The sequence below is a fragment of the Leptodactylus fuscus genome, chromosome 6 (genome assembly GCF_031893055.1).
Source record: "Leptodactylus fuscus isolate aLepFus1 chromosome 6, aLepFus1.hap2, whole genome shotgun sequence".
Classification (NCBI taxonomy): Eukaryota; Metazoa; Chordata; class Amphibia; order Anura; family Leptodactylidae; genus Leptodactylus; species Leptodactylus fuscus.
Genome location: NC_134270.1, coordinates 99,856,477 through 99,872,802, shown reverse-complemented (window position 1 = coordinate 99,872,802; position 16,326 = coordinate 99,856,477). Strand labels below are relative to the sequence as shown.

The 16,326-nt window shown below is 38.8% G+C and overlaps 1 protein-coding gene across 3 annotated transcripts; it reads right to left on the bottom strand.

Moving 5' to 3' along the window:
• Positions 1–2,506: 2,506 nt before the first annotated feature.
• On the bottom strand, positions 2,507–16,054 carry TFAP2C (transcription factor AP-2 gamma). 3 transcript variants are annotated; one of them, XM_075276862.1, is made up of 7 exons: positions 15,944–16,054; positions 9,999–10,472; positions 9,395–9,446; positions 7,427–7,631; positions 5,369–5,487; positions 4,416–4,557; positions 2,507–3,260 (listed from the first exon to the last, which is right to left on the bottom strand). In XM_075276862.1, the coding sequence occupies exons 1-7, from the start codon at positions 15,971–15,973 to the stop codon at positions 2,975–2,977; spliced, it is 1,308 nt and encodes a 435-aa protein (XP_075132963.1). In that variant the 5' UTR covers positions 15,974–16,054; the 3' UTR covers positions 2,507–2,974. The 3 variants fall into 3 exon arrangements, with proteins under 3 accessions (XP_075132963.1, XP_075132962.1, XP_075132961.1); XM_075276861.1 differs by lacking the exon at positions 15,944–16,054 and adding an exon at positions 11,677–11,808; XM_075276860.1 differs by lacking the exon at positions 15,944–16,054 and adding an exon at positions 11,656–11,802.
• Positions 16,055–16,326: the final 272 nt, after the last annotated feature.

Here is a 16,326-nt window from a genome sequence, read left to right as displayed (position 1 = left end):
GTAAAGATAACACGTCCCAGAGTCTAAAATCACCAGAAACAAGCTCTGTACAGGCACCAAATAACCATGGTTTTTCTGCAAAATAGAGCCCTCTTGCTCTATATAAATAAACCATGTCAGTAAATTATATAATCCCTGTTAGGCAGAGTTCACACAGGGTTTTTTGGGCCGGATTTTGACACAGAATCCGCGTCAGAAGCCGGCTCAAAAGAAAAAAAAAAAAAAAAAAAAAGCCTATTGAAAAATCCATGAGACTTCAGCCGTGGACATCCGCCTCGTGCCACCTCCCTCCCGACTAGGCCCATTCATTTGGGCTGAATCCAGAGCAGAATGCCGCGACTGGATGATCCAGTTGCGGCCAGCCGTTTTTTTTGGTCCGGAATTTGACACGGCCTCCACATCAAATTCCAGTCCAAAAAACCCTGTGTGAACTCAGCCTTACCTGTACAATTGTTGCAAAGCAAAAACTTATAGTAATACGGCCCCTTCCTGGTTGATTTTTATTGTTCTTTGCTTTGGTTTTAAATAAGACAAGCTTGTGACAGTCCTTTCTTTTTGAACAGGGTAAAGAGTTAAACTCTTCCCCCCCCCCCCCCATCCCCTTTCAGTTTTATGTTAGGAGTAGAACTTTTGTTAAGACACAAGATTATATTTGTTAGTATATTTTCTTATAGTCATGGATCTTTCTTCATGAAAAGTTGCACTGGCAGATACCAGTCAGAACAAGTGGTGATTGAAGAGATGGTTGGTAGCACATGGTTTACAAAGGGCATTGCGCATCTTGTATGTGCATACAAAAATACAAATCAGTTGACCAAAGAATTGCTTGTTAGGCGACTCAACAACAGCATCCTTACCCTATACTCCTACAACAGTATAGAGGAAGTTAAATGCACTGCAAGTAAATGGGCGCTATACATATGACCAATATTATGACAGACCTATTTGATGGAACTCTCCATTTTCATGAATCCCTCATAAAATGCGCATCTCTTGCAAAATGGCTGTTTTCCCCAACTCTGTTGTGTGAATGTTAGGTCATAAGGTGTGTTCCCCCTTCTTCCCCCCAGACTATGCATAGTCCACAATCTTCACTGACAACACATCTGTTAAATACGGGAATGTTAGGTCTGAGAGAGAGGGCACTCAGGAATTAAGTATTCCTGGAAACCATTTGTCCTGATTATTAAGCTATCTAATAGGTCCTTTACCGATGCCTGATCATTATGGACTGAATCATACTGGAAAGTGTGTGGGAGAAATTCTAAGATCATCAAAAAAATTACATTGAAGTGCAACATTGAAGTAAATGGCACCAAATGGGAAAAAAAAAAAGGTAAATTCTAAATTTAAAAAAACAAAACAAAAACTGACTGCCTATTCATATGGTACATAGAACAGATCTAAGTTCACAGTAGTTTTATTATAGGCTTTAATATACAACAGTGTAATATTGTAAAATTTACAAATATGTAAAAGCTGATGAACAGAAAATGCTAAGTCGCATTCGTACCTTTAAAAAAAAAAAAAAAAAAAACTTCCCCTCCCACACAATTTCACACATATTGCTTATGTGAGGCACCATTATGCCACACATTTTTCTTTATTTGTTAAATATCCAAAATTAAAAAGGCCCTTACATGTACTCAGGCAGGTGCGGTTTTATGTAACTCTAGAAAGCAGACCGTGTGCTGTACTGAGCGTAGTTTCGGCTTTCCCATTATGAGACAGGACTGGAGATATCCATACCATTATAATGGCACCAACGTCTGCCCACTGTCAGAAGGGTGTTCCTGACATAGACAAACTAGGGGGGGGGGGGGTGTCCTTTACAGCTCAGCATCATCGCTGAGCAGTAAGGAACTCCCCCTCTGACAGTACAGGACTATGGATTCAGCACATTGTCAATTTTCTAGTGGTATTCAACATGTGCATGTGCCTGAGGACATGAAAGGTTCTCATCAAACCTGTTTACAAATACATAAAAACTGTATCAACTTTCCCATAACCTCAGTTGTATAAAGTTTCACCATTATGTACAAAGCCCCTTAAATTACATATAAATAAATATGTACAGTAAGGAAAAAAAAAAAAATACACATACACCACATACACACTTCTTTGAGCTACAATGCCCATTCTGGACACCCCATAAGACCTAAATCTTCACAAAATTCAATAGCATTCATAGATTGTATTTAATTATTTCATCGGTGTCTTTTAGATACCATTATACTGAAAATCCAAGAAATGTTCAACCTATGTAATTCTGTGAAGCTGAAGTCTCACTTTAAGTAACATGTGATTTATGCATTGTCTATTGAATGAAAAAAAGAAATCCAGCATTGAATGTGGATTTATGAGGATCTAATTCTTTAAGACTATATAAAAGTGAAAATTAAGTCAGTATGCAATATACCTTAAAAACGCAGAACTTTACTAAAAGACAATTTTTTGCATACTTAGAATGAATTCTATTAAAAAAAATAAAAATAAAAAAACTTTTAAAATACCAAGTTGGAGTCGTATTAAAATGAAATGTGCTACAATCAACTGCAGTCACACATATAAAGTACATGCATACACATCAAATCTGAAGTCCAGATTTCATCTACAACCTCTGATGATCAGTTTGTTTCAGATTGAGGAAGGGTTAAAATAATCCCTGCAGGATCCAAGTTCTTATTGAAATGTGTGAGGAAGGTGAAGAGGCTGAAGTGGAGTGCAAAAGGATTTTCTGGAAGAAAATTCTGGTGCTTGTAGTCAAAGTTACCTCTCAACCAAGATCTTGGGCAGTGGAGATCAGAAAATAGCACCGTCCCATAATATTCCATAGTGTCTCCAGGCCAGCAACCTGATCAAGGGTCCTCTCAAAATAGAGACCAAAAATTAAAAAAAAAAAAAAAGTGATTACGTCCCAGCCTCATATGTTCCTCAAGTCAAAATGAAAGTTGTCCAAACAGCCTCCTCATCATCATTTCCGGTGTTTATCCATTTTGTCTAGTCCTTTGTTGCCCTCTCCAGGGCTTTGGTCTCCTGCGTTCATGTACATTTTGTCTGCGATCTTTAATGCCTCATTTAGGTAGTTTTGTACGGAGGTCATAGCAGCACAGATTGCAGCGCTCCCAAAACCATGTGTAATGAGGCTGAAGTGAGCCAAACAACTTTGGATTCCAGGTTCCAAGATGGGATTTGGTCTAGCATTACCCAATGGTGTCCTGTCCTGTGTGAGAAGGTCCGTGAATTCCTTGCAGATTTGCCTGGAATAACAAAACCAAAATATTAAATATTACAGATACTTATCCCAACATTCATGCAAATGCAAAACAGTCAGTTAAATTTGAAAATATTTAAAGTGCAATTAACCAAATATTTGGTAGTTTGCTTAAAGTAATGTACTCTTATTTTTCACCTTGCCTCAAGGTTTTCACATTAATACGATCTTTTGTTTCTAATTTGCAGTTCATTTTTAAATTATATTCCAAAGTTTTGAAGCCTATAAAATATGTACGTGTACTAACAAAACAAGAATCTTGTATGGGCAGTACACAAGTCTGTCTTTGGAAATCCTTAGCTTATAATAGAAAGGTGCATATTAATCAGTTGCCAAAAAAAAATAAAAAAAAATCATGAAAATAGGTTTATAGTGGAGGCAATATTCTTAATCTTATTTCTGACCTTCATGTGCTCTTCATAAAGTGTTATTTGAGAATGAACAAGACAAATATATAAAAATTTTGAAGTAAAAAAAAAAAAAAACAAAGACACACACACACCAAACTAATCAATTTGTTATGCCTGCTCCTGAACATTACTGTCAAAAACACAAACTTCATAAGTAAACAAGAAAGACCCACACACCCGTCAGAGAGGTATCCAAGTCTTTTAGGAGGAGGGTCACCTAAATACTGTCATCTTTAAACTTTTGCAGTAAAGTCCAGTCTTTTATATAGAAACAAATTAGGACATCGATCACGGCTTCATGGCTTTCAACAGAAGTCTATAGAGTTTCCTGTTACAGTCATCTCACTACAGATGAGAAGTCACTTAGTCAGCAGCAAATTGTTTAACAAACACCTGAAAAGTATTAACAGATTCACAAAACGCTTGGAGTACTTGTTGAGATTTGTACACATCATAAAACCCCCACGTAACAAACTGGACGCAACATTCTTCAGTAAATGAAAAAAGTCAAACAAGTCCGAAAAGGACTCAGGTGAAGAGTCTCAAAAATAAACTTAGTGGAGAAATAAAGGAGATGACCAAAAGTCAGTTTCAGGCAATGCTGAATTTATAGAATTGGACACTAGGAGATTTTAACATTCTAGAAAGGTCAGAACGTAATAAAATGTTACATCAGTTATAGCTAGAGACACTCGCCCTGTGTCACATGGACCCCTTAGTCAGTTACTTACTTTGCTGCAAGTAACATATTTTTGCGATTTGCCATCTCATTGCGTTCCATGTGAGGCCTGCTCAGGTATTCTGCCACTGCCTTAGAGGGGAATTCCGTTTCACAAACATAACCAAAGTCACGAGCAAGGTGTACTGCTTCACCTGCAAAGAAAATATAGTTCAAGGTCAAGGATGCAAGTCAAAAAAAACAAACAAAAAACCCGTATTAAGCAAGGTAACCTGACGTAATGACTACTATCATGTAGGTCAGCATCTTATCATACATGCAGGTCACACAGATCACAGCCCAAAACATCCAGTCCCCACACAGACCAGCTGTTCTAGCATCCTGAGGCTGCCAGAAGCTGATTTTGCAGCAGAAGAAGTCAGCTGCTATGCAAGTAATAGGACTAGAGCATATTTATGTGGAGTCTAGGTGTCAGACAGGCCAAAAGACCCCTTTAAGGCTGTGCTGCACCAGCAGTCAAGAAACCAAAGTCAGTTGCATTTGAGATTTGCCCACTGGGCTAAAGTTTTAGAATATTGTAAAATTGAGTCACAAATTCATATTCATTTTAATTCAAATCAACACATTTCCAACACTAAGGCTGAGTTCACACGGGGTATTTTGAGGCCGTATTCACCTCAAAATCCTGACCAAAAAGACTCCCCCCATTGAAATCAACGGGAGATGGCCAGGTCTTTTTTCTGGGAGCTGTTTCTTCCAGCTCCTGGAAAAAAGAGCAGCCATGCTCATTCTTCAAGCAGATTCACCTCGCAAATCCGCTTGAAGACACTCCCTCCTCCCAACTAGGCCCATTCATTGGGCCTAATCCAGAGCGGAGTGCGCAACTACCCGGTTTTTTTGTCCGGAACCCGAGTCGACCTCCGCCTCAGTTCCCGGACCAAAAAACCCCCGTGTGCACTCAGCCTAAGGGTTGTCAGTCCTTGCCATGAATTTTAAGACACCAACCTTCCACCAGTGATGTCAGCAGTGTAACATTGGCTGCTTTCCTTCTTCCAGCTGGCAGGTTCAGACCAATTTTTTCAAGTTTTTCTCGCAATGACCTCCCTCCATTTTTAGATTTAGCTCTAATAAGAGACAGGACAGGTATTTAAACATTATGAAGGCATTGAAGTGTTAACCAAGAAAACAGCTCTAACAAGGGCATCAATCCAGCAAGGAGGAGATCAAGACTTCATAAGAAGACGCCATTGTCATTGGTAGGGTTCCCTCACAATGAATCTAAATACTGCATCACCGAATAGATTTGAGCAAATATTTGAGAAGATAAGGTTCCCCATAGAAGTTACCACAGGCTTCTTCAGGAATTCCCTTCCACATAGATACATTGGAAATTGAATGCAAAACTATCCGCCCTCCCCAACTAGTTATTCTAATTTTGACTTCTACAAATGATCAAGATTCAATTAATGGTGTAACATCAGCCACGAGCAGATGTTTTTGCACTTTTAAGTTGCTAACCCCAGTGCGCTCATTAATGTGCACTATTTATAGACAGAAAGTAGCCATATGTTAGTGTTATGCTCATAAGCTCTACTTCTCTTTCATGTATAGATTTCTAGACCAACATGGAGTGACTGACAGAATCCACACACACCAGTAATGGTGAACACAACAAATATGTTTCAAAACACACTCCTCAGAAGGTCAATGCTAACAGACACCAATCCTAATACCCTTACAGACCAGGTCAGTCCTGGGCAAGGGATAGAAGGTGATCACCTTATTCAGGTCTTATCATTTACTCCAAATGTTTTACCATAAACATGTGCAGAAGAGTTCAACCACCATTTATTCTCCTTATTGGATTTATTTGCATAGTTTCGATTATTATGAAACCTGACAATGCTGCTCCCAGTGGTCACACAGGGAAATGCATGCTCAAGATGGCATTGTCAGGAACGGTAAATTTAAAAGTTTAATATCTCAAAAGAGGAAGTAGTGTTAAAAATGAAACAGGATTTATATTCTAGGATATAAAACAGACACTGTGTTGGAGAAGATTAACTCACTTAATGGCTACATTATTTTTCATACCATTAAAATAACAATAGTTTAGATCAGAAAGACACCAGCTTCTTTTTAGGGTTTTGCCATTTAAATTCTGTTTCCTCCTCACATTTGAATACAATTAGTTCATATACAAATTAGTATAACTGTCTGGACTGGGTAGAAAATGCGGTCTAACGAATTTTTTTTGCACTCCCTTGTTGGATTCTACGAAGTCCCCCTTTAAGAGGCCTTTAAAACAAAGCCCACCATTGTTCTAAAAAGGAGCCACACCAGAAACTACAGAAAGAAAGTTTTGTTGCACTACAACAGTTAAAGATTCTAGACACCCTCCTGTGCTCTATCATTAAATTAAAAAAAGCAGTTGGGCAAGTTTCTATGACTGGGAAAGATTACGCACGTTAACTATTTAGAGACCACTTAAGCATCCAGTCGCTCACCATCTGTCGCAAGACTACAAATCCAAACAGGCCCTGAAGACAATTATGAGAAGTTATTTTTCTTCTAACCCAGGCATAGTAGCAACCTAAGATACCTTACATGAAGCTGGACAAAAATTGACAGATTTGCCCCACGTCCAATATTTTGGATTGAGGACTCATAAGGGACACTAAAAATAAGTGGAACCATTTTATCATTGAGCATATCATCCAGGTGCATTGTTATATTGGAATCAATTGCCTCAGTTATTAACCAGAAAGTGTTTAGAAGGTACTTTGTGTAGGGAAGGGGCTACCTCCTTCAAAGGGTTGCTCAAGTTCTGAAAATGTACTTTGAGTCTATTTTGAGCAAGCACATTACAAATGGTTGTTGTGATCTAGTACAGGACCACATTCTGGTCCACATAGGAGTTTATCAACCATTTATGTAGAGGTCATTTTAGATTTCCATCTGCTGTAAACTTTTTGCAAAATTATAGATATATTCTCGGCGCATACAAGACTGGTAGAAACTGATGCATCAAAAACTACTGTAGGTTATAATGGAAATATTTACCTTCTAAGTACTCCTCCAAGTAAGGACGCATTCAAGCACTCAGGGGGAGACAGCCGCCGCTGGACTTCTGCTACAGTTACTTTGTACTTTGAGGTGGAACTCAAGAGAGATAGTCTTCCCGGAACAGAGCAGAAGACCTCATTTGGATTAATGACAATTCCCATCAGCGAATCTTTCTGGTAGGGCATGCTAAGGGTATTCTTCCCTGTGAATAAGACATTCATACTTAATGATAATGCAATATGAGCGTCAATGCAGTGGACTTCGGTAGTCAAACATTATGTTCAGACACTTCTAGTGATTCATTGATACTTCCTCCAATATAACCTAAGGGAAATCAACTCTAGTGATTATGAACATCTTTGTTGGACAGCTCCTTTAATGGTCAGGGGGTTTGACTTAGACCCAAGCAATATATACATGAAGTTCTCAAGGTTCCCTAACTCTGGAGCCCTGGTTACATCTCCCACAAACATACTAGAAAGTCAAATAGCTGTCTACAGGATTAACCCTAGTGTGTGTCTTTTCACTTGGAACATGGAGACACTAGCAATGCAGATTGATCTGGATTCCTTCTTTTTTCTAAGCAAAAAGGACAGCACCAAAACGAGGCAAAATGTGCCTAAAGATGATATTTGAACAAGCTGACAAAGAGCTGCGACCAAGTCCCTCTTAATAGAAGCGTATAATGCATATTGACATATATACAAGGGCGTGGAAGAACACAAGTGCACGTGTTTTAGAAGCTCAGACAATTCACAATTCGTGTGCACTTCAGATTTTAAAAGGCGACTCCAGAAGAGCACAGAGAGGTTTACAGGAGAATTAGCAGCACAAAAGACTTAAGTCAATACAGAGGACTGTACATGACATGCATCTCAAAAGATCAGTGTAGAACACAGAGCTCATGGAGCATTTGTTTGTAGAGAAATGGGGAAGGAGGAGTTTAAGGGGGTTTTTTTGTTTGTTTTTTTCTTTTAGGGGGGAGGGCGACTAAAGAACGTACAATGAAGTTCTTGAAGTCAGTACTTTGCCATGCACACTTAATAAAAAATACCAAAAAAAAAATATGTATTGTACACACACAACCTTTATGTAATGTTGAACTAAAGTCCAACAATATTAAACGAAGATTTTTTTTTTCTAGAAAAAAAAAAAAAAAAGTTCAAAGTGATTAAGTGTTTCTGTTTGCAATCTCAGCAACAAGTAAAATAGGAAGATTTCACAACCTAGATTCCAGCTCCATGCCCAACCTGTAAAAAACACTCCAGCAATTAACTCCCTCCAAAAGCAAGCACGAACAGAGAACAAGTGAGGTATAATGCCAACACTGTCAACTATCTGCTGTAATGTTTAGGTTCTCTATGACAGATCAATCTGCAAAGCAGTTCAAGCATTTCTAATGGACTCAACTTAATAAAGATCCAAATGACAGCTTCCGTGTGTCAAGAGAATCTTTAAAATCTAAATGAAAAAAAACAGCAAATATAATGTTCCGTGTGACGCTAGAAATATATAACTACATATATAACTAGGGGAAGCAATAAGTGAAGCCACAACAGACTTTGTTGCAAAGCAATGTTTGTGATCTGAAAACCTCATCACCAAACATAAAAACGCAACAACTAAATATTTTTAACATGAGACAATCTTTGTAATCAGGATAGTTTATAGAATAAAATGTTCTGTTTTCACTCAATTTGCAAGGGTTAACGAATATTGGACGGGCTATGCTTTGGGGAGAAAAAAAAATAAGTTGTTTGAAAAAATAAATAAATACGTACAATATTATTTAAATATAGCTTTTTCATTTCTCTATTTACCCCCACATCTTTTTAATAAAACTAAGAATTGAAAAAAATATAAAAATATATAAGTACAGAAGTGGTCTTCTTAACAGAAGACTGATCATGAGATTAATATGAAGAACATGCTTCACACCATATTCACAAAGAAAAATTAACACACCTTTTTTAATGACGGTCTGGTCATGCATGATTAAACTCTGCTCTTCTAAACTCTGTATGGGGAGGAAAAGGAGAATTGAAGTATAAATATTATATTCAACTTATGCATTGTATTTCTTATTTTAATTATTAACCTACAAAAACCAATTATAAGATAACTTGCGCCTCACTAAATTGTCATTTTTACTTTTTCACTGCAAGAAATAGATTTTTCTAGTATTTTTTTTAAAAAAAAAACAAAAAAAAACAAAGCTTGAATTGTTCTTTCGCAGCGTGCCATGAAGACATTTTATATGCCTCATCAACGTCATGAGTAAATGAATGATCGTTACAAACAGTCATGTACACTTGTAGATTTCACGGCTGGAGGATATAAAGCAAAAAAAAAAAAAAAAAATTAAAATAAGAACAAATGTAAAGGGTCAGCGATATCCTGACTATCAGAGTCACCCTCTAATATAACTAGCAGTAAATATGGGAACAATTTATCAACATGCCATTAAGCATTCAGCGGCTCTTTAGTTTGGAAACCGTACGATAAAGACTATGAATCCAGTCCCTGGGAAAAGACGCTCACATAATTTAGATTTTATAGGGGACATTACCGTAACATCCTCTATCTGCTGGCCAATGTCTGGTAGACCAAGGTTATCTGCAAGGCTTGATGAGTCTAGACCATGTCCAGGTCCATGCTGCAGAAGAATATCAGGCCTTCTTTGGAAATCTCTTCCTAGCCTTCCTGAGCTGGAATCCAGAGACGGGATGTGATGAACCAAACCTGGTCTGTTGTGATGGGAAATTCCACTGTGCTCTTGGTTTTGACGGCTCGGCCATGCCTGTTGTTGACTGGGAGGAGGGTGAGAAGTGTGGATGGAGTTAAGGGAAAACGGGTCTCCAAGGTGGGAGTAAGGGTCAGACTGGGAATACGGGAGAGGCTGGTATGGTGGTGGAAAATACGGTGGTTGGAAGTCAGAGGACCCTGAATGAGAAAGTGGGGGAGCTGGGCTGTATAGGTGCTGGCTGACCGATGACAGATGTGGTAACCTTGGATTACCATTGCTGCCTCCATCATGTCTGTCCTGCAGAGAAAACAAATATATAGAAATATTATTGCTCTATCCACCTTGATCACAACTCAATCACAAACTTTTCAAGAGGCTTTACTGTGTATCCAAATGCATTATAGCCATAAGCGGTCTGTTCATTCAATGAATAATAAAGTGATCATCGTTAGATTTTCGACTTTACTTTCACTTTTTTAAATCGAAAACAATTTATTGCAAGTTCTTTGACAGCAATATTATATTATACAATATTTTGATTAAATATTTTTGTATTTTGTAACAATGAAAAAAAAATTACACAATAAAATTCACAGTAGCTTAAATTATCGCATTTTCAAGTGTCCCTTACACTTTCTGTCAACAGGAAACAACCAGCTATTACAAAAGCTGCACAAATATATCATATATTTTATATATATCTGGAGGGACATTTTTTAGGTTCTCAGACCAGAGCTGCAATGGCGATACGTGGGTTGACCCCTGGTTTTAGCAGATTACAACTTCACGCTTATTAAAATAACAGGGCAAACTAATGAGCGGAGAAAGGAGCCCCAACCAGCTCCGCTGTGACCCGTCCTCTCTGCTAAATACATCCTATTGATTTCAAATGACTGAATCTAATCAACAGGAGCCAAAACAACCGCAGCCTACAGACCGTGACCAATGGAGGAAAATGAATGACTGTGACCAACGGGTGAAATGCCGAAGAATGAGTCAAGTCATCGTGCCCCGTTCTATTACCATATGTAAATGGAACACATACACTTTGGCACTTTGCAATAGAAAATCATTTAAAAAAAATATATAAATAATGACACTTTAGAAAAATAAATCAATCTAGACTAATACCAAGCTGTAAACAGACAAGTCATACACGAAGCATGCAGAGAAATTACCAAATAGAAACTTCTAACCCAAACCTTCTCCCAGGACTTGGAGAGAAAATGTCCTTGGCTCTGGCGCCCACTAGCGGTCGGCACGAGTACTGTACTCTACACTTGTAGTACTGAGGCAGGAAAGTCTCCTCAGGGACTGAAGAAACTGGCAGAGTCCCCGGACATGAAGAACAAGGACAGGACGCCAAATAATGGAGGTGCCGTATAGAGATTGTGCAATGAAAAGCAGAGTATGAGGCACTAGCAAGGCAACCCACCTCATGTATACACAGCCATAGATATAAGAAGTATTACATACACACCCATGGACGCCGAGTGCTCACCTCACACTCCTCCTCATACTTCACATTATCTGCCAGTTTCCACAGCATGGTGGCGATGGCTCGGCGCAGTATTCCCAGGTGTGTAGGTTAGGTAGCCGGCATGTAAGCTCCTTCACTACTGACTAGTTCCCTCTATCTCCCTGTCCTCCCTTATTGCTCCTGGTAGGGGAACTCCTCCCCAGGGAGGGGGCAGACCCGAAATTATACAGGGGCCAATGACAGGCCGGGCCCTGCCCACAGGGGTATTACTGGCTCCCCTGCCTGCCGGAGGATCACTACAATGGCTGAGGAGATGTTACAAGCTCAGCATCAGCCTCAATGTTTTCCTTCACACTTTCTTATCTAAACATTTACAGGCGGTGATGATGGAGCCAAGCGGGAAAATATACACAGGCCATTACACCCCTGCCAAGATAGAAGAGGCTATAGGACGTTATCGGAGGCAGGAACCATATACACAGAACATTACACCACTGCCAAGATAGAGGAGGCTATAGTATCGGAGGATACTACATCTTATAGGGACAACAAGCAGGAACCATATACACAGAGACCATTAATCCACTGCCAAGATAGAAGACTGTAGGATATTATCGGAGGATATATCCTATAGGGACAAGCAGGAACCATATACACAGACCATTACACCACTGCCAATATATAAGAGACTATAGTACATTATCGGATGCAGGAACCATATACACAGACCATTAATCCACTGCCTCTATATAAGACTATAGGACATTATCGGAGGATACATCTTATAGGGACAACAAGCAGGAACCATATACACAGACAATTAAACCACTGCCAAGATATAAGACTGTAGAATATTATCGGAGGATATATCCTATAGGGACAATGCAGGGACAACAAGCAGGAATAAGATACAGACCATTAAGTATTACAAGAAACCACTACCAAGCTATAAGATACTATAGGACATTATCTGAAGATACATCCTATATAGGTACAACAAGCAGGAAAAATACACACAGACCATTAAACCAGTGCCTAGATAGACTATAGACATTATCAGAGGATACAGCTTATAGGGAGAAGGCAGGGACAACAAGCTGTAAAAATATACAGAGACCATTAAGTATTACAAGGAAATCACTGCCAAGATGTAAGAGGCTATAGGACATTATCTAAAGATATATAGGCACAACCAGCAGGAAAAATATACAGAGACTTTTAAGTATTATAAAGGAAAAAAAAAAAAAAACACCAAGACAACCCCAAACTATAAGAGACTATAGGTCATTATTTGAAGATACATCCTATAGGGACAATGCAGGGACAACAAGCTGGAAAAATATACACAGATCATTAAGTATTACAAGAAGCCAGGGGCCACATGGTGGCTCAATGGTTATCAATGTAGCCTTGCAGCGCTGGGTTCTGGTGTTCAAATCCGCCAAGGGCATAAAACCATCTGCAAGAAGTTTGTATGTTCTCCCCGTGTTTGCATGGATTTCCATCCCATATTCCAAAGACATACTGATAGGGAAAAATGTACATTGTGAGCCCCATATAGAGCTCACAATCTACATAAAAAAAAAAAAAAAAAAAAAATACAAGAAGCCACTGCCAATATTTGAGACATTATATATAGGACATTATCGGAGAATACAGCCTATAGGCACAATATGCAGGATAAATACACAGATTAATAAGTATTACAAGAAGCCACTGCCAAGATATAAAACAGTATCGGAAAATACAGCTTACAGGCAGGGACAACAAGCAGGACATTTATTGCAATAGTTAGAAACTTTATTTCGTCTGTAGGACTGGAAAATTATATATGTATATGCACAATGATAGTCAAAACAGATCAGAAATATCCAAAACTAGGGCAAATTTATAAATATATATACTTTAAATAAAATATTTTATTTAAAAAGAACACTATATATATATATATATATATATATATATATATATATATATATATATATATATATATATTACAGTTAAATGAGTGGTTTTCGTGATCCATTTGTGCTGAGTGCCCTGCCATTGTCAGTACATAGAGGCGGCAGTCAGGGCTTCCTGGCAGATCTCAGCTTGTATCTTCAGGCTTCTTATTGGTAGAGGCTTTAAGGCGTCATTCACTAGATGTTGGGGTTGGCACAGATATTAAGTAGTAAAGGAAATGAAAATACTTAGTGTCCGATTATATAAACACTTGACAAGCTCCCGCCTTGGGGAGAATGTGATAAACTCTTATCCTATGCCAGTCTTCGAGGTGGCTACTGCTAGCCAGGCAAGGTCTATAAGTGGTAAGAATGGGGCACACATGGAAGCCCCCTAATCTCTACAACACCATGGCCATATTATATTGTGTGTAGGGTACAGATGTATATGGGCATAGTACTGTATAGTGTGGAGAGCAGAGCGATGCACCGATTTATTAAGAAAACCGTACGCCAGGACAAGCCACAAATCGCAGTTCACAGCGCAGACAGAGCGGCTACCCCCTGCGATTTTTTTTCCACAGTGCTTTCCCAGCGCCCTGGGGTGAATTAGCGACTATGGATTATTTTTAGGATGATGGGGTTCTCCCCTAAAGTCTGGTAGGGATATATATTATATTTATAGCTAGGAGCCTGGATATCAATACGAATGTATGCTGGAGATTAAGAACAAAATAATCCCGGGATCCTTATACAAACACTTGTCTGAACGGGATTTCCTATGTCTTCACTATCCAGGAGCCCCCCCATCACTGTCAGGTGCCCACCCCAGCACAGAGCAGGCAGCAGTTAATCTTCATTAGCATTTCTGCTTGGGTCTGAGGCTGAAGACCCTGAGGATGATGAAGGGGAAAAGTCCCTTGTTGTCCCATAGAAAAAGCCTTTGAAATGCAGGTTTTTGTATTGCTGGTAACAGCAAGTGCCGGCGCCAAAGTGCTAGAATACAGAAATATCCAAGAGCTAGGAGGTAGCAGGTGGAAGTATATACTGTATACCCCGAGTACAAGTAAAGACCCAGGGGGAAAAAAAAAAAATATTATATATATATATATATATATATATATATATATATATATATATATATATATTTATATATGTCTCAATTTCTCATATAAAAGTTAGAAGGGAACCTATCAGGGTGCATTAAAGTACAGTGACATGGTGTACAAGGCGGATATATATTTTTTTTCCCCCGCATTACATACACACCTTGTTTCTACATTGTTCCCCTTTTTACCAGCAAATTAACCCATGATGTATACTTTCACAGTTCCAGCCGGGTACAAAAAGTTATGCTGTTTTCTCTATTACATGAACTTTCATTTGCAGAATACACAAGCTTATATTAATACACAACAACATTGCGAAGACATTTTATACGAGAAACCAGAGGCGATCTGAAGGTGCACAGTAAAACATATATAATCTAATATATCATATACCCGCCACAGGCACCACGAAGTGCAGAATTTATACAATTATACAAGTATCTACAATATATCTGAGATCTATACTCTCAGATATATTGCAGATTTGTCGTGTCGTTTACAGTTATTTCTATTAATATGGCATCTATTAGCAGCAGCGAGCCGTGTCTGCAGCTTCCTTACTGTATTACATTTCCTATTATAAATGTCATTTGTCCTCAGTTGTGGGAAGGAAAGTTTAATCTGAGGATCAGGGGAAGAAATAGCAGCTGTAAGGAAAGATTACTACAAAAATGTCTCTCATTGTGGCTCCTTTGTGAGTCTGATTCCTCATATATCCCAATAGGATTAAAATCACTAACCAACTTAGTATTGTCAGCGCTTCAGCAAGGTGCAAGCAAATATTTATTGGTGCGGATATAAAACGTGTAGGATTTAAAATGAAAAAAAAAATAAAAAAATTTATATATTATATATATATATATATATATAGCCAAATTAGAGTTTCCTAATATTTCTAGACACATACCCCGCAGATATCAGAGCTGCCTCTTATGCCCCAGTCACAATAAAGACAACTGACTACTTATTATATTAGCGGGGGTGTCTCAGTTATAATAAGGAGGGGGGGAATGGTTTGGTAAGAAGTTTTCCTGAAGCAGGAAAGAGACCCTGGAGGAGTAGTCTTCCTCCATGTAAGGCGCATCAGGCAATAAGGCGTCTTCCCTCCCGCAGCTTTGCTGTGCCAGATTTCCCCAAGGAGTTCCCAGCTGAGCTGGTTTTGGGAGCCGGGTGTGAGCTATATACCATGTGCCCAATGTACAGACATAGTAATAAAGACATAACAATGCCACTTACTTGCCATTCCGACCTCCCCAGCAGAGACATCACTCCTGGGATTTGAGGATATTTAAGTGGTAACAGTTGCAAACCTGAATGTTACCTGTAACTATCCAGCACCTAGACACTATGCCGCTACTGCGCATGCGCACTGAGCTCTACCACCCAGCCAAAAACTCACCTTACGAGGCATCTTCCAACCCCCTCACCTCGCACCTCCTCCCCTTTTATCCACAATCACCATACTCTCTCGTGTCCTGTGATACCTAGTCACACACGTTTGGGTGGGTGATTTACCTGCACATATACAGATATGTGCTCATTTTTATGAGTTTTTCTTCATTTTACTTTCCAAATTATAAATATATATTAGTACTCATTTAATTCACAAATTTGTAGGG